The sequence below is a fragment of the Rhipicephalus microplus genome, chromosome 10 (genome assembly GCF_043290135.1).
Source record: "Rhipicephalus microplus isolate Deutch F79 chromosome 10, USDA_Rmic, whole genome shotgun sequence".
Classification (NCBI taxonomy): Eukaryota; Metazoa; Arthropoda; class Arachnida; order Ixodida; family Ixodidae; genus Rhipicephalus; species Rhipicephalus microplus.
Genome location: NC_134709.1, coordinates 87,529,452 through 87,548,244, shown reverse-complemented (window position 1 = coordinate 87,548,244; position 18,793 = coordinate 87,529,452). Strand labels below are relative to the sequence as shown.

The following is an 18,793-nucleotide window of genomic DNA, read 5'->3' as shown; positions in this document are numbered from 1 at the left end:
CATGTTTACTTCAATTCTCCACAAGAAAAGTGATTGATTGATCGATTGATTGGTATGTGGGGTTTAACGTCCCAAAACCACCATATGATTATGAGAGACGCCGTAGCGGAGGGCTCTGTAAACTTCGACCACCTGGTGTTTTTTTAACGTGCACCCAAATCTGAGCACACGGGCCTACAGCATTTTTGCCTCCATCGAAAATGCAGCCGGGATACGATCCCGCAATCTGTGGTTCTGCAGACGAGTACCTTAGCCATTAGACCACCATGGCGGGGTCACAAGAAACGCGATGAAAGAAGTAAGGCAAGGAGATACCATATTTTAAATGATGATGACTGCATGCTTGAAGAAGGCGTTTAAGCAGGTAGGCTGGTAGTAAACAAAAATGAAGTCTGACAGAGAATAGCTGAACAAGCTACGATTTGCTCATGGCATAGTGCTTTTTAGCACGGAATTGCAAAAAATTATTGAGGAATTGATCTGAGAAAGCGTTAAGGTAGTCCCCAAATGAATGCAATAACGACAAAGATAACATTGAATCGCCTGGTGAAACAGAAAAAGTTTAACCCTTTGATGCCTGAATCGTTAAACTGCCAAACGAAATGAAAATTGTTTTCATTCTCCAGCTTTTAATATGAACTTTTAACTGATTTCACAGTTAAATCATGTAAAATTCACCTTTAATGAATACTGTTACATATGTCACAAATTCTCCACATGCCACAGAAGCAAAATAAAGTACATCAGAAGTATGTAACATGTCGTGTACCATCTCTTAGGTGCATACTCACCAGATAAACCAAATTGTTGAAGATAGAGTTTATGTCACCCAGGCAAAAAAAACAAAGAAGTGAGAGCTGTTGCACGTGTTTTGCACACTCTGCCATCAGCTACAAAACGATTGACTGGAGCATGAAATACCTTAAATGAGACGGCCCGAGATTTTTCCTGCTGAGAGCTACGTTCCCTGTGAGTACTTCACAGCTTACATGAAAGGTGGCACACATTTTGTGAGTTTTTTGGTGTGTTGCGAATTTACGGCACTCAGCAGTAAAGTGTTAAGATTGAAAACCATACAATGAAATGTATACAAGAATATGTATGTTTAAGACAACTACACTCAAGGGAGAACCTAACCACAAACAGGAAATTTACCGTAGAATACAAATCACTTGGAGTGCATTCAGCAGGCACTCCCAAATAATGTCAGGAAATCTGCCACATCATTAAAGAGAATAGTACACAACCACGGCATCCTGCCAGTTCTAACATAGTATAGGGCTGAAATGTGGAGACTAACAAAACAACTAGAGCAAAAGCTGAGGACCACGCAGCATGCAGAGAAATGTAAAATTAATTTAATAACATTAAAAGGGCTCTGCAACCCTTTTTTGAGCATGGTCAGAAAATGTTGGTGATCAGTAGTTGAGGCACCCAAGAACACGCGTGCTAAATATTATAACACAGCAACTTGGCCTAAATTTACAATAAAGCCTCAAAGCCGGCTAAAAATCGCTTTCTCTTCTCTTGACAAATGACGCTAATGTCCCAGGCCTAGTATCAGCTGAAGCCGCCGCGACTTGTTTGTGTGTGATCGCACTAAAAAGCCCTGCAGTGGAAGGATAAAAAAAAAAGGGAGAAAAATTGCTCAAGGTCACAAGGTGCGCGTGACACATTCTTGCCACTATGCCATCCCTCCCTCTTCAGCTTCCAGTGCTTTTGTCAGGACGAGAGAAGAGAGAATGCGATTGCGGCGCATGACAAATATTTTCTTTAAGTTCGCTCGTACTAGACAGATTCTTAAAATTTTTGCGGTTGTGAATTCGCGAGGTAATAAGCTCCTTTAGTGAATCCATTCCATGGCTACTTAGAAAAGTGTTGCAGGGACCCTTTAAGTGATCGGAGCGCAGTAGAATAGGTGAGAGAAGACACAGGAGCTAGAAATATCTTAGTTGATATCAAAGGAAAGAAAACGGACCTGGAATAGTCACATAGCGGGTGGGAGAGACAACAGAATAGTTATCGAGGGATGGGAAATGCAGTCAGGGATGGCTGAGAGTTAGATGGAGTGACGAAACTAGGAAGTACGCTGGGATAAAACATAATCGGCGTGCATAGCATAGTGTAAACTGGAGATCACTGGAAGAGGCCTTCGCGTGTCACGCCGCAGACAGTTGAGCGCCGGGCACTCATTGTCACGTACTGAGAGGTCATGGGTTCAATTCCTGGCGGTAGAACTTATTCTTCTGGGTTTTTTTTTTCTTTCTCCTCTGCCAATACGCATTTTACCAACGTCATATCCATTACAAAAACACGTCACTGAAGTCTTGGTGGAGCCTGCATAAAGCACTTTCTTATTGAAAGACAAAATGGATATTGAAAATGTGATTTTCTACATTGTCATACTTTTTCTAAATTTTTGTTTTCAAACACTTTTACTAGACTAGTATTTGAACAGGCAATTCCAAGAGAGCGCAATAACATTCATGCATCTCACAACCTTGTTTTCAGGACAAAGTTGCCAACATCTGGTGCACTCTGTCTATCGTCGTCAAGCTTAAAAATCTGTACTCGCCGACTGCACTCGCCTTCGCTAGGTAAGGCTCTGCCGCATGTTGCAGCCTTCGTGAATCTTAAAATATGGCATATCTTACAGGTTATCACTAGCATTTTTTGGAAAGTCAAATCCTGCTACTATATGAAAAGTTGTTTTGTCTTTTCTTTGAACAAAAAAGAATTATATTTGCACATGCCTTCTTTCAATTTCAAGAATATGCAATGCAGGTCAGTCGGGTCGTGACAAATGTGCTCATTTTTTCTTGTAATATGGCATATATACTATTTGAACTTGATTCGAAGTTGATTCGATATTATTTCACCAAATCACTATTTTCTTCAAATTCACTTCAAACTTAAAATTCACTATTTGCACATGCCTAGCTAAAACCGTGTAAAGCGAGAGAAAGTTTGTAGGTATTAACTATCCTTTTTGCTTTAAAAGTTGAATTACTGATGTAGAGGGAAATAAAGCTCGACAAAGCGACAACTTCGTTAAGGTGGATGTTAATCCTACATCTCTTCCACATTTCAGATGCATCTCTTTGCCATTCAGTTACTTCAGCTGTATCTAGTATTCACATAACAGAGTGCAAGTGCTGTACATTCAAACCTCGATATAACGGAATATCAATTTTAACGAAGTAAATGAAGAATAGTCTCGCGATAGACATAGTGTTTTTAATATACCTTTAGAACAAATTTTCGAATGTCGCGAAGGTATTTTCGTGTAAGATGCAACTTTGTTATAATGAGGTTTGAGTGTACTTAGCTGTGGATGTCTGGTGTTTTCGTGTTACGGTTAATTAAACAGGGTACTGAAAAACAGACTACACTCAAGCCTTGGTATAAGGAATGTGGATATAACGAAATATTAGTTATAACGAAGTAAATTGAGAATAGTTTTGCACTAGATGCGATATTACCTTTGTCACGAATTTTCGCTTATAAAAAAATTATTTTTGTGACAGTTGCAACTTTGTTATAATGAGGCTTGGCTGTAAATGAGGTTAGATACAATCCGATCGACTGTGTCATTTCTACCTCTCCTTCATTACCCGTTTCAGTGTGCCCTTTTATTAACCATCACCCATTATCAGTTAGCCTAGCTTTACGTAGTTTTCAGCTCCGCGTGGCCACATGTTAATGTCACAGCCTCTTGGTTACTCATATTCTTGTCAGTAGAGAGTGCGCTGTACAAGTTTGCACTTTTTTAAGTCATTGCTTGTTCCTCCAGCGGCCTCGTAACGCTCTGTACGGCAAGCATCTCGGCTGTCGACGTGTTGCTCCGACCAACACCGGAGCGGTTTCGATTCACTCTGGTAAGCTCGCATTCGCAAACTAAGAATGGCCTACTGTGAGTGGCCACAGCACACAATTACCCAATGTTGTCCTTTTAAAAGTTTACGGACTTGTATTTTAAAAGTTGTAGATGAAATGTATAGCTTTAACGATGTAACGATACTATGCAAAATAAAGGTTCTATTTGATCGATTTATTGATTGATTGATGGAAAAAATCCTGCGCTTCTTACAATGTCAGTTCCTTGTCTGTCTCTGTCTTATAATGTTGATAGAGGATCATGATTGATGAGAAAGATTGAAGGAAGACCTATAAGACAGTTTCATTTGATGCTAATGCTGGTCTCAGAATGCCAGGCCTTGTGTTCTGCCCACCGTCACAACTTCAGGTCACAGAATTTGCCAATGCGGTCCTTCGATATAGTTATGTGAAATAATGTTGATTGCATTAGAGCTTAAAAAATCATGCTGTGTGGGTTTCGCTTGGCCGTGGTTGTGGCTGCATAACGATCACACAATGTCACCATGTGTGTAGTGATGTCCTGATGCTAATCAAAACTTGTTCAGGAGGACAAGTATTTTATAGTTGTGGGCTCGGGGCTGGCTGGAAGCCGGAGCCCTCAAAAAAGACGCCAAGGCGGCTAACCAGAAACGCATCTTTACTTTATGTGAGCTACGGCAGGCCTTAGTCCCAGTGGCAGGCGAGCACGAGCAGTGTGTGCGAGCTCTCAAATCTTTCTCATTGTCCTCCATGGGCGCTGTCCACACCAATATCCTGTAGAGTGAATCATGAAAGATAGCTCTGTGCCTGAAAGTGAAAGGAAATAAGGAGTAACAGATTTTACATTGGTACTGCAGATGCTGAAATATGTGCCCCTGTTTCAATGTAGCCTTTTCCAGAAATTTATTGTGCTATGTTGAAATGTTTTTCTTATTGCATATATCTATAGCGCTCGAGTTGGGCATTATCGTAGGTGAAAAAATACAGTCATAAAACTGCAATAAAACATTACCAAGCTGCAGTATCAAAACTACTGACTAGCATACACATAGATCGCAGTAAAAAATACTACACCATAATAATAATGATGAAAACATAAGTGTAAAACATTTCAATGTTAAAACATGTGAAGTAATATTTAAATGGGTTTATACAACGTTTTCTATGGCAGAAAAAAAGCTTCGTGCAGATACTATGTCATCGGGAAGCACATTCAGTTCTTTCAGCGTTTGAAGAAAGAAAAAAACCGCAAAACTTAGATACGACATTGGTAGGGCTTTATTTATAGCAGTGCATTGTCAGAGTCTGTTCTGCTATTTTTTTTCTCTCCATCATTGGAGCTAACCCTGTTTTAAATTCATTGCAGGAATTATAAAATACTTCTGAAAATAAATACTTTGGGCATATGGTTGCTTGCTACTGCATCTATTATTTTAGGTGGAATGTAAAATTGAGACAAAGTGCAACAGGTTTCAGTATTATAACTTTCGTATGTGCACGTTCACGCTGCTTTGCGTTGTTAAGTTAGCTGCTCTCGCGTTTAATAGCGTCGTTTTTTTTTTTTACCATTGCTGCTTTCAGATAAACTGTTCTCTGGCCTTTTTTCTCTGCTCCTACCAAGTTCACGAAAAGACCATACTGTTCCCGGCGCTGTGAGTATTCTTTATGTCTGCCCTGTTTTTTCTGATATTCATTTGTTTTCAAGACGATAGTCTTTTTTTCTGGGATACTTGAATGCAGAAATTTTGGTCTGTCTCTCTCTCTCTGTCACACAAAACGATTTAGGCCACCCAGCCAAAGTTTAAGCTCTTGCTGAACGCCCAGCAATTTTAAACTGATGATGGCTGCGTTCATACTTGGGAACATAGTCGATCGAAAAGCTAATATTTCGCATATCTGAGGCAAAACATCAATACCTAAGTGCTAGGTGGTGTGTTCCTTGACTAGAAAAAACATAGGTACATAACTCTAAAGACCGTAGTGTTTCTTAGGCTGCGCAGAAAATGGGACGCTATTTATGAAAAAAGGCTGGCAGAAGCCTATCGTCTTTCGACAACATTTGTAGCGAAGCACGCAAATACGTGGCGAACTTTTTTTTCGTATTTCTCACTTCTTATTCTGTTTTTGTGCTTTTTTTTGCAGTGCCTTCTATCTCATCTTAAATAAGCATCCTGGCCTGGTGGTGTGGTTCTCAACCTTGGCAACATTTAGGTGCGCAAAGAAAAAGAAAAACATGAGTAGTTTTGTTTTTGGAACACTTAGCATGTCTTACCAGTACTGTTTGTGCTTGATAATTGGACAGCAAAGCACAGGATCTCATGGTTTAGTAAACTGCATAAATAGGCTCTATTTCACTCAGTTTTTCATTAAAGAGGGAACAATTGCAACCAAAAGAACAGCTGTTGGATTGCGTCGTGCACGCCTCTCGTGCAGGAGAAAGATGCCTATTCAAAACAGTGGTATCACATGTTCCTGTGCGTGCTACAGAACCCAAGCCACTAGGGGAAGGTGTAGGTATCAAGTTGGAACCCTGAGCCAGAGCTAGCTTTTGTCGACCCGAAAACTTTCCTCATGAGAAATTTTTATTTATTTTCTATATTGATTTCGACATACAGTAAAGTCTTATTACAAGAGATGCTTATTACAAGAAATATCTGGAGTAGTTTGGTTAGTTTTTATAAGTTCACCATGCTAACAACCTCGCACACAAGCGACATGACTTCAAGAGACACTTTTTTACTGAAAACGACTTGTTTATGTTCCCAGGGTAGACCTTTCGCTATTTGAAAGAGGCACTGCTCACACATGCTCCCTGGATTTTGCCGACAATTACTTACCAACTGCTATGTGTAATATTTCATTCCCTTAGCTCAATTCTCATCAGTGCTGCAGCTGCAAGTCATACCTGATATGATTATGACTACTAATTGCACTCAACTTTCTCTCATGTACTAGGCTTGTGTACACGAATAGTTGAGTATTCAATTCAATTCTAATTTAAACTATCGAATATTTTTGAAGTATTCGCAAGAAACAAATAGGTGTATATTAATCTGCATGTAACCACCTGTAAAGATGGTTTTACTGCAGTGTAGGAGTGCTAAGCTGTGAAAGCATATATTAAAGAGAAATTCGTTTTGTTACACCCTTCTTCAAATTAAAAGGGGCCCTGCAACACTTGCTGAGCATGATCACAAAATGCTGCCTATCGGTATTTGAGGCTACCGAGAACACGCGAGGCAAATATTATAGCGCAGCACGGGGCCTGTAGTTCACAATAAATTTTCAAAGCTAAAAATTGCTTTCTTCTTTCGGCAAATGACACTACAAGCTCAAAAATCATTTGTCACAGCCAAGAAGGAATATACCAGCTCTGGTCACAGCCATTGGCTGATTTTGAGCATGGCTCACTTGTCGTTACCGGGGCTGCCGTGGAAGGCTGCCACTTGTCCACAAGTATGTGCGCGATCGCACATAAACCCGCGTATTCGAAAAAAACAAATAAGGTGCTCAAGGTCACGAAGTGCGTGTGATGTATTTTCTTTCGCCGTGCCATTCCTCCCTGCTTAGCTTCCAGCTATTTTGTCGGGACGATAAGAGAGAATGCACTTGCAGCGTGCGACAAATTTTTGAAACTCCGCTCGTACAGGACTGATTATAAAAAATTTCTAGAATTCTAGAATTCGCTTTGCACCTAAAATTCACTATTCGCACAAGCCTACTCACTACGCATTACGATGGGAACATTGCAGGGCAGGGAACGTTGGCTATTGACACTGATGAATATCTAATAGATAGGTTTTTGTGAATATTCGAATGCTTCGAATATTCGAATGAGTATCATTGTATTTGGATTTCGTTTGATTCAAATTTAAATTTTCGATAATTTCAAAGCATTCGAAACGAACTAGTAAGGGTATATTAGTTCAAATGTAGCCCACTTGTGAAGGTGGTTTCATTGCGGTGGAGGAGTGCTGAGCTGTGAAAGCATGTGTCCAGGGAAGATCCAGACTGCCGCGAATCTCTATTTTAAGGTTAAATGAACATTTTATCCTCACATTGATTCATCATTTTTCAAGTTTAAAGCTTGTCATACTGGCTAATATGGTCCAATAATGGTAAACTTTTAACATAACATATCTTACAGGTTATCACTTGTATTATAACGAAAGCCAAATTCTAATACTACTCAAAGTTGCTTCCACTTCCTTTTAAGCAAAAAGAATTGCATTTGCACAGGACTTGTTTCAATTTTGAATAAAAGATTGTGGAGGTTAGTTGGGTGATAAAAAATTTGCTATTTTTCTTCATAATGTATTATCTATACTATTTGAAAGTAATACGAAATTATTTGACCAAAAATCACTCTTTGCTCCGAATTTACTTCGAACCTAAAATTCACCATTTCTATGAGCCTACTTCAAGGGTATTGGAACCAACAGGAAAGCTCTGAATCACTTCTATAGTCAATCCTGTAAGTCTGTTTTTAGGTAGTTGGATACTGATTGCATACAGTTGGATACTGAGTCCTACTGCTGAGTGTTCTGAGAATTTTATGTTACAAGAAACATGTTTCCCAGGTCCCTTGAGTGTCTCCTGAAACAACCCAGACAACAGAAACACATCTTCAGTGCGTTTTTAAAACGTTCTCGGGAGGACGTTTGAACGTCCCAAGGACATGCTCAACTAGTCTGGATGTAGTCCGAGAAAGATTCTATTGTCCAGCCTCAGCACGTTTTCTAAAGATTCACAAAAGGTTCACCAGAGCATTTCTGGCACTATTTCAGGATATATAGGAAACTGAAACATACTCAAATTGGTCCACCAGGACATTTTGCATACCAACTGCGCCCCCCATTAGGACATCTTTGGGACAATTGGCGTACCAAATAAGTTACCCATAAGACATTTCTGGAACATTTTGCACACCGACTACGCTACCCGCCAGGATAGGTTGTATGCTGAATTGCTGTATTTTACATTTTACTTTTATAATAAGATGACGTTAGAGCATGGTTGTGTAGTATTAGTATGGAAACGCACCAGTGGCAATGCAACTGGTGAGTTTCCACACCACAAAAGCGAATTCCACATCTGTTAGTAAGTCAAGCGACTAAACAGATGTAGAATTTGCTTTTTTGGATGTAACATAACCCAGTGCATAGTTTTTTTTTTGTTTTACAGTTTCTTTTCTTAGTTTTTGACATGTGTTTGTTTCTGGTTGTGTGCCATCGATTGTGGGAGTGATTGTTTTAGTAGATTATTTTGGTATATCACGTTGTTGATGATGACAGGGGGAAGTTGGGAATGACTTACATGCGTGTGAGGTATTTAATAGTGTTCGCTTTGAAATAAAAATTTCAGTTGTCTGAGTCTGAGTGTGTGTAATTTCTAGCACTTGTTTCATCATGAACCTACCTCTTTTTCTTCTTCTCCGTCAGCATGTTCCCACTGCTCTTCAAGGATGGGTTGGTCACTCCATACTTTGCCCTCGTCGTGCTTAACCTGGTGTTCGTGTACCAGGCTTACTTAAAAGACGCTGCGAGGAGCGGTCATGTAACATTGCTGGTGAGTGTACTTGGTGAATTCCTTAGGAGATGCGAAAGAGGAATAAGGGAAAAAAAATGCGTAATGTCAATTCTGAGCACAACTGGTTAAACGTTTTGATTTTGTGATAACTTGAGGAAATACACATGCATCAAGGCAACGGGGCATGCCGCGAGTGCAAGTAGAGAATTTTGATAGAGAACGTAGTTGCAAGTAGAGAACGTTGATAGGTATTACATGTTCATGTAAAACTTTCATAGCAAATAAACTATGCAGTAGAAAGAGGGAGAACACATGCCTTTAAAATGTCCTGCAACACTTTTCCAAGTAGCCATAGCATGGATTCAGTAAAGGAGCTTATTGATCATGAATTGGTCTGTGCAAAAAATGTTTCGAATTTATCCAGTACAAGGGGATTCACAAAGATCTGTCACACGGTGTAGTTGCTCTCTCTCTTCTTGGCCCGAAGAAATCACTGGAAGCTAAGCAGGGAGGAATGGCACGAGGAAACAAAGTACGGCACGCGCACTTCGTGACCTTGTCAACTTTTTTTTTCTTCAAACACATGGCTTTTCAGTGCAATAGCGCGTGTACGAAAACATAGCAGCCAGCAACTTCCAAGCGCACCGTACTCAAATTAGTCTATGATATTATACTTGGGTCTATGATGCTATGATTTTTTGTTATACTTATAATAAGGAACTGAGACAGTCAGAACTGTTGTTTCAGACCAGGTAGGAGCGTAGGCCTAGCCAGCGAAAGCAGAGACATTCTTCATTACATACTATAGAATCATTTGTTGAGAGAAGAGAAAGCAATTTTTAGCTGACTTTGAGAATATATGGTAAATTCCGGGCCACGCTATAATATTTGGCTTGTACGTTCTCGGTAGCCTCAACTACCGATCCGCTGTGTTTTCTGACCATGCTTTTAAAAAGTGTTGGCCCCTGTAAGCACTCACTCCAAGTCTTAATTTCTATTTCAATTCAATTTAAATTTAAGTTCAAGCGGACTCAAGAAACCACATATCTACACACAGCACATCACACATGTGAAAGAGTTACAAGACATTCACCCAAGGCCACGCAAGAAATCTTGGTGGATTACATCACAAAGGTCGCCATACCTTGTTTACACCTTGTTTCAGCCTACTAGTATATCCATTTCTGCACGACATGGAATTCAATTTCAGTGACCCATACTGAACGCATGCCTTGGGTGTATGCCTTGCATCTCCTTGCAAAGCGTGCGATGCGCTGTTTCTATATATATGTGGTTTCTTTCCTCTAATAGAGTTCCAGTTGTGAGAAGCACTTGTGTTGTGTTTCCCTTGTCCGGAAACGTTTATTTTCACTCAAAGTTTTATACTAACAGATTTGCGGAACACAGGAATTCTACCTTTGCAATTTTCTAACAGAAGCAATGCTTTGTCAAAAAGGAGATATGTGAATTGCTGTTCTAAATGTACAGCCATCAGTAAACTTGACACAAGTTCTCCACAGCATAGCCTTAAACAATTTGATTTACGCTTGTTCCACGTAGCTTTGGGTTCTATTGCCCCAAGATGTTACCCATTCGTGATACCACACTATCCAAGCATACTGAGGTATTATTTCGGAAACAGGACCCAGGGCTTGGTGGCTGGCATCAGTCAAACCAGGCCACGTCATGTGGCAGGGAGTTCATGCTAATCGTGCTGATGACTGTACACTCAGCTAGGCACAACTGCTGTGTAGTTTGAATTGAAAAAAAAATAAAATAAAAAGCCAGTTATGCTGTATCAAAAACTTAGGGACGATTAACCTCTTTCCCCCCTAGTAGTGTACATGGTTCTATGAATAATAAGGTTTTTGTAATGCATAGATTTCAGTGTCATACACGAAAAAACATTGCACCAGCAAGTGTACAGGTACAGCGTCTGATTCCTCACTACATTTTTTTATCCTTCTCTTGCTTTCAGTTTGCGCTGTCACTCACAGGATGCATCGCACTCAATGCTCTTCACCTCACGATGCCGCCACCGGCACGTTACCCAGACCTGCACCAGCTGCTGAATGCGGCTTACAGCTGTGGCCATTTTGTTCTGTTCCTCGTCTACACACACTACCTGCAGTTCCAGTTGCCAGCATCACGATTTACCAAGCTCAAGAAAAAGTAAGGCGCAACATTTCCTGTGCCGAGCCTACGTCATGACAAGAATGGGACATCAAGAGAGTTTGTTGCGCACTTCTTTGGCAAAAGTGTTGTACGATAGAAAAATCATCATCGCTGTTGCAAAATGACAAATTTGCGGCGAACGTCATGCAGAGTGAGTGGCTGTGTACGATCCGCAACAAGATGTGACGGTGAGAATTCGACGCTTGCTTTGCACAATGTGCGTCGTGATGCCAAATTTTGGGGGGAGTGTGGCTGTTGCATAGAGAGTTGCTCACAGTTGTCTCAGTGTCTCAACATGACAAGTCTGCGCAGCTACTTTTTTTCGCTGGGTTCTATTTTGTCTGTTGTATGTGGGCCAGGGGTTTTCAGAAGAGGCATTTCACTTATAGCAGGCGCGTAAGCTAGTCTATGGGCTTTTTTTCTTCTTCTTCATATTTATGCAGCTACAAGCAACATCTGTGAAGTGGTGCAATGTCTTGAGCTAATTAAGCATCTTTGTGTGGTGTTGACATTTGGGAAAACGAGCAATTGCTGTCATCAGTTTTCGTTTGTTAGGGTGGAGTAAACTGATGCACATCCTCTGCCACTGCCATCATACCCAGAATGAATACTAAAGAGACAAGCGATTTTTCTCATACTAGTAAATTACTCTTTAACCATGCCAAAGTCACCACGTTTAACGTGGCAATCTGCTTGGTTAACAACAGATGACGCAAAAAGAAAATGCAAATGGCGACACCACTTTCAAGTTGCTGCATTAGTTGCCATGACTGTATAGATTTCGACAGGGTTTGTTAAGGTCTACTTATTTATTAATGAGTAAAACTGAAGTACATTATCTTTCGAGCAAGGCAAAGACTTAAAATAGCAAGTTTAGGGAAATTTTATTGAGTAAATGTGGCCAAAATACGAAAAAAGGACACTTCGAAAACCGTGAAGTTACATCAAAGATCTCAGCGTGACATTTTGAAGTGAAACTCTTGACGCTGATTTTATGGTATATTAATGAACCTATCATGGCAAAAGAGGCAACAGTATGGTTTGCAGAGTACAAGTATTTTACTGTCTAAATTTAGTGTCCCTTTAAGAATACACCACTTCCTACCCAAGAAGTTACTTTTTGTAACATAAAAATACAGTTTAATCTTGTTAAGTGGAACTTCATGAGGCTGAAAAAATTGTTGTCATTAACAAGCATTTCTCTTACTGAGAAATACGTGAGGTACAACAGTGTCTATTGTATGCTGTCTCAGCATTATTAGGTATGAGCTCAACGAACTATATGTATCGGCTGATTTGTCTTGTGTCGTAGGAACCACAACATGTTAACACGTGTAACACACAACACATTAGGAAACGTTGCTTTTAATCTTTCGATCGGTGGCTGAATAACATGCTGTTGTTTTGCACTATAGTCTTTGTGACAGTTCATTAGAGTGACTTCTTTAGTGGAAACAAACGTCGTGGGAACAAATTTCGTATCATTCGTTGCTTGAAGAAAGAAAAGCAATTCAAAAATCATTCAGCACTTGCTTTAGCCGTTTCATCTGAGCGATGTTCCGTTTTCCGATATTCTACTGCATTGCGTCTTATTAATCTTAACAGGGATTTTTGGAGGGCACTGTAAACGGAAGGGTACGAGTCGTACAGATTTTCTTGGAAGTTTTTGTCACGGTTTGTTAGACATTGACATCTTGATTGAAAACAAACATTGTGGAAACATATTTTATATTGTTCCTCTCTTAAAAAAAAAAATTGAAAAATCGTTCAGCACTTGCTTATGTGGGTGCACATAAGCGATTTTCCATTTTCCAAGATTCTACTGTTTTAATCTTAAAATAGCCGCTCTTGAAGGGCATTGTCATAAGAAACGTACAAGTCATATATTCGGAGTTCCTTGGAAGTTTTTGATGCAGTGCCTTGATCGATGTTGCTAGTCAGACACCTCAGTGTGTATTAAGAGCTTTTAGGTACTGGACTTGACTGGACTTGACTGGCATTCAGCTGTGCTGCACGCTTTTTAGTCATGCAAGACGATCTTGCTCATCAGCATAGTTGTGTTGGGAATGTTGCATGCTGGCTCCATTTGTGTGCACTTGAGTGCTTAACACAAGGCAAAATGCCTTCTATATGTGTTGTGAGCCATTAATAGGCTAGTGTTTGAAAAAATTTTTGTTAAGCCCTTGTTTAGAAAAAATTTGTGATTGTTTTTCAAGTGTACAACTTTTTAGTTCAGGTTTAAAGTTTCTGTTTTCTGCCCTTGCTTTAAAAAAATTGTGATTATGTTTTAAAGGGGTACTGGCACAAAATTTCACGGTCCAAATAGCCTGCAGGGTCGATTCCTGTCAGCATTCGTATATCATCTGCAAAATATCAATTGTGAATATAGCTTGGAAGGTATTTTAAATTAATTTTGAAGGTGTGCGAGCCCTCGATTCCATCATGCCATTGACACCCTCGAAGGGGACCCTTTGGGGACCCCCTACTTCCCCCATCTCACCAAGATGCAGTCAATAAAACAAGTTATGACGATGTCATGGCCGCCATTTTTTTTTTTTGCCGCATTGGTTCCTGCAATTTATCTTGGCGGCTGGTCGCAAGTGCGTAGCCTTGTCGCACGCTTTGAAAGTTTTGTGTCTGGCGACACTGTAGTCCCGTTTCCTATTCAAAAGTAATCCTTGAATGGACTGTGCGGAAGTATGTCACAGTTCCATGTGCCGAAGTGGTCGAGAGCTGCACACGCTGCGTGGCGATTGTTGCACACGGCGGCTTCTTGTTCTTGGAGCTCTCTCTAATGGAAACTGAAAATGGTCCGTAATGAGGGGCCTGTAATTAATTATCTATCATGTGCTGGAGCAAAGGATGTGTCGTGTTAGGACTAACAGGCTTCCAGCAACACGTTACAGCAGAAAAACGTGAGACCAATGTTTTTGTGTCAGTACTCCCTTGAGGGCATGACTTACAAGTTACAGTTTTAAAATTTTTTTTTTCAGCCCTTGTTTAGAAAAAATTTGTTATTATGATTTAAGGGCACTACTTGCAAGTTCAAACATTTTTTTGTTGTGCTTGTCCACATGCAAGTCATGTTCTTGTGCCAAGTGTTATTGTGCATTTTGGTAAGGTTTTATCGATCTCAACTGATTTAAACAGCTTTTTCCGAGTGTAAGGTCACTCTTGGCAGTTAAAACTTTTAATCTGGTTGTCATAAATTTGTCTGTGTTTAGTGTCTGTGTGGCTTCACTACATTATTTAATACCATAATGCTTTTTAATGTGCTACGCATTCATAACTTGTTCTATGCAAGTCAACATATGTAGCATTCACGTTGATGCGAAAATTCTCAATAAATTTTCATGCAGGTTGGTAAGAACCTCGAGTTTTCTTCTTCCTATCTCAGTAATTGTTTATATTACATCAGTATAGTTGGCAATTTTTTCAATCATGGATACATGTGGTTATTAAAAGTGCAGTGTTGACGTGATGTTAATTACGCACAACGTGGACCCTCTACAAGACTTTTTTTAAAATTGTTTTTACCGTATATGCTGTACGTGAGGGATTACTAAAATGCATAGAGTTTCATACAATAATACCTAGAGGGGAATCTGGCGCTAGTGTCTACGCGGGCTCCTTCAACGGTGCTTGTACTCCCATGAGAATTATGGGAAGTACAGGCTTCGGATCTGCTTCGGATGGATCGCGTTTTTGAGATTCGTAAAGCTTGTTTGCCAAGTATAAAACAAACTGATACGAAATTATATCTAATTGATACTTGCTTCATTTTTTTGTACGTAAACTTTATCGCAAAAGGTTTCTGTAATCATGAGGTAGAAGTGAAACCTGGAGAAGTTTAACCATCAGGGTGTGCATCGCTCTGGCATTGCGTTCCAGATTTGGCATAAAGATATAGTAAAATATGTTTGCAGCACTTGACAATGAACATGCTTGTTTTTCACTCGGAAGTACGCCTCATCTATTTATAGAAAATGCAGAGCAGTATCAAGTGAAAAATAATTAACGTTTGTCTGCTGCGATGCCAGGTGCGTCTGTCCAAGTGATCTGCTCCCAACTCACAGCCTCGTTTTGTTTTGAAGTGAAAAGGGAGGAGCATCACGGTGTGTCCGTTTAGCTTTGCCGTCGTATTACGTTGATTCGAACGAGTTTAGGCAAGATGCGCTTGTGAAAAAAAACATGAACTTGATGCAATATCCTGCACAGGCATGAGACGCTACACCTATGTGCAGCGGTGAGTGGACGACGCTTCGTTTAAGGGGTGAAATACGGCTTGTAAAGCTCCAACGTCGCAGAAAATCAGGAGATGTAGTGGTCTTCAGTCTTTTCAAACAGCAAAGGCACTGTTTTGGCCCTTTTCACCACCTCCACTACCAGCACTGCACAAAGAACGAAACTGAAACTGTAGAAAAAGATGTGTAGACAGTTCGCTAGCTAACGCTATCCAATCCGAAGCCTGTACTTCCCATAATTCCCATGGGGGTACACGATCACAGCGCCAGATTCCTCTCTAGGTGTTATTGTGTCAAACTCTAAGCTGGAATGTAATACTTTTTTTTTGCTGCATGTCGCACATATGCCTGCTTTTGATAAAAAGTCCTTATCTTTGTGTACCCACTATCAAGAGGTACCAGCACAAAAATAATAACAGCATGTTTTTAAAATCTAACATCAGTCCCTACTGTATCCTGAGGTCGCTCCACCGTATGCGCTTCTCGTCACGTACTTGTGCGAAGTATTGTGACATTTCTATGGTTGCTCTGCCTCGTGACTTCAACCGTGACGCACAAGTGGCCCCTTTGAAAGCTTTGATACCTAATATCGTCACAGTTAACCAGATGGCTGTGTGAAGTTACCAGAATGAGTACTGCAGCCCGACGTCAAGCCAGTGTCGATGTCAGCAGGTGTGCCACGGGAAAATTGACTTTTATATAAAAAGAAATTGGGTGAGCCTTAAGCTTCGCCTATAACAGTGTACCGTAATAGCAATATCCTGCTTGTAGTGCGTACTTCAAACACTTAGTGCATGAAATCTTTTCGAACTTGCTCTGCAGCCACAAAATGGCCATAAGGGAATAGGTGCAGTAACGTATGTGCCTTTTGTTGTGGGTGACCAGCTCAAAACCATTAAGACATTATAATATTGGCATGTTGTGACGCCCAATGACAATGTACGCTTGTACCCCGCATTATCACTGCAATATTTCATGTTTTATTGCGAAGCATGCATACAAGGTGTGTGTGTTTCTAAAGCAGGGAAGTTACTTTCACTGCATTTCCAAGCAGAGGAAGCTATTTTCACTGCATTCACAAGCAGGCGCTTGGCTGTGTGGTAGAACAACCGCTTGCCATGCAAACAACCAGGGTTTGATCCCCACACGAACCCAGAATTTTCTTTTATTTGCATCTTTCTCGATTTTTTAGACACCCACAAGATGACGATTTTTCGCTCACAACCAACGATGCCGGCACCAGGATTTCTGCAAAATGAGCTAATGCTATCGTGTTAACAATATGCACTCATAGCTTATTATAAGGAAGTCACACCTGTCATGGACTTTGTTATATCCGGAAATTTTTTATAACCATAGATTCATAATACTGTAAACAAAACTATTCTTCACTTCGTTATAACCGATAATTCGTTATATCTGTGGTCATTATGTGGAGGTGTAAGTGTATCTTGGCATTTTCTGAGCTTTACACTTGCTCAGAGCCATCTCTCTATACAGAAATTTGTACAAAGGAGTAATTTCGCTTTCAAGAGATGGTCCCAATGCCTCTTTAAATCTTTTTCTTTCACTTATCGATGTGAGCATGTTGTCAGGTGGGGATCGGAATGTTCAACATTCCGGCACGGTTTGCGCAAGGCAGACTTGCAACAGGTCGGTTGCATGACAGTAGAAAACGAATTGCATGTGGCAACACAGTTTGCAACTGCTGACCAAGAGATTTCACTTCTAGAGCGCGAAAATTCCTGCAGTGCTTAATAAATATACACTTCAAACTTTCTTTGCTGTAGTATTGGAAGAAAAGCTTTTTTTTTTTTCGTGTCGCGTATTCTCATCTGTGTGAATTGCGTAAACAAAGCCACCCACCACATTGGCTCTAGTCTACTGCTCCAAGGATTCAGGTCATGTGTTGAAAACCCATTTCGGCAGAATGTGAGAACATTCATCATGACTTCATAACAAAAAAAGATGCGGACAGCAGAGAAGAAGACACAACTAGTGCAATCTTTCAACTAAATTTGTTGTGCCACTGCATCTATTTACATTCAAACCTCGATATAATGAAACCAGATATAATGAAATATTAGTTATAATAAAGTAAGAGAAAAATAGTTTAGCAATGAATATATTGTTAGGAATAAACTTTTACAACGAATTTTCGGATATAACAAACTTATTTTTATGTAAGATGCATCTTCGTTATAATGAGGTTTGAATGTATATACTGACATATACATCACACATGCACAAACATGACGCATTAGCGATTGCTCATGCATATACATTAAGGTCACTGAAGTCACCGAGGCTGAGGTGTAGTGAAATCTGACAATAAGTTTGTTATTTCACCTTCACTGAAGCAAGACTACAAACCATTAAAGTTACACATAACTATCCAGCAACTCAACTTCTTAGTACTATAGTAAAACAGGAGGCATGCTGCTGCACTTGTCATTCTGCTGCCTTATGAAAAAAAAAAAAAACTGATTTCTCTTACTCTTTTCTCTTTCCACTTGTTCATGATGCCCACCCAGTCAAACTGCACTACGCTACCGTAGCTTCTACAATGCAAATCTTTCTGCTGCCTTCCTTCATGCTAGCAAGGTACACTACCCAATCAACGATATGCACCTACTAGCCCGCAAAAAGGTCCTACTGTAATAAGCTCTGAACTTAGGGCGCTTTTGACATTAGAGACTGCTTAAACCATTGCCTGGTACCACAGCTGCCACACCTCTGCACAGCAGATCACGCCTCCCACACTTGTGCTCTGGCAGCTCGAGGTTGTTGTGATGATGTGATGAATGACCTTGGGAAGCATGTAGTGAAGCTCTCACTCTAAAGAAAGAGTTCTTGCTGAGGTTTGCATTTCCTTTACAGCAGACAGTGGAAGACTAACACATTCTAGCTCTGAAACACTGCCAATCCCATCGTACCTGTAGTGTAGAGTGGTGCAAGCATGAACATTTAAAACAGTAAACTCCATG

The 18,793-nt window shown here is 40.2% G+C and overlaps 1 protein-coding gene across 1 annotated transcript in view; it reads left to right on the top strand.

Moving 5' to 3' along the window:
• Positions 1-12,128, top strand: part of gny (ALG6 alpha-1,3-glucosyltransferase garnysstan) — a 29,008-nt gene extending 16,880 nt beyond the window's left edge. Inside the window, exons 10-15 of the mRNA XM_037431668.2 lie at positions 2,512-2,597; positions 3,794-3,878; positions 5,440-5,510; positions 6,001-6,069; positions 9,300-9,426; positions 11,366-12,128. Of these exons, the coding sequence (XP_037287565.2) occupies positions 2,512-2,597; positions 3,794-3,878; positions 5,440-5,510; positions 6,001-6,069; positions 9,300-9,426; positions 11,366-11,563 (636 nt within the window). The 3' untranslated portion in view covers positions 11,564-12,128. The remainder of the gene's footprint in view (positions 1-2,511; positions 2,598-3,793; positions 3,879-5,439; positions 5,511-6,000; positions 6,070-9,299; positions 9,427-11,365) is intronic.
• Positions 12,129-18,793: the final 6,665 nt, after the last annotated feature.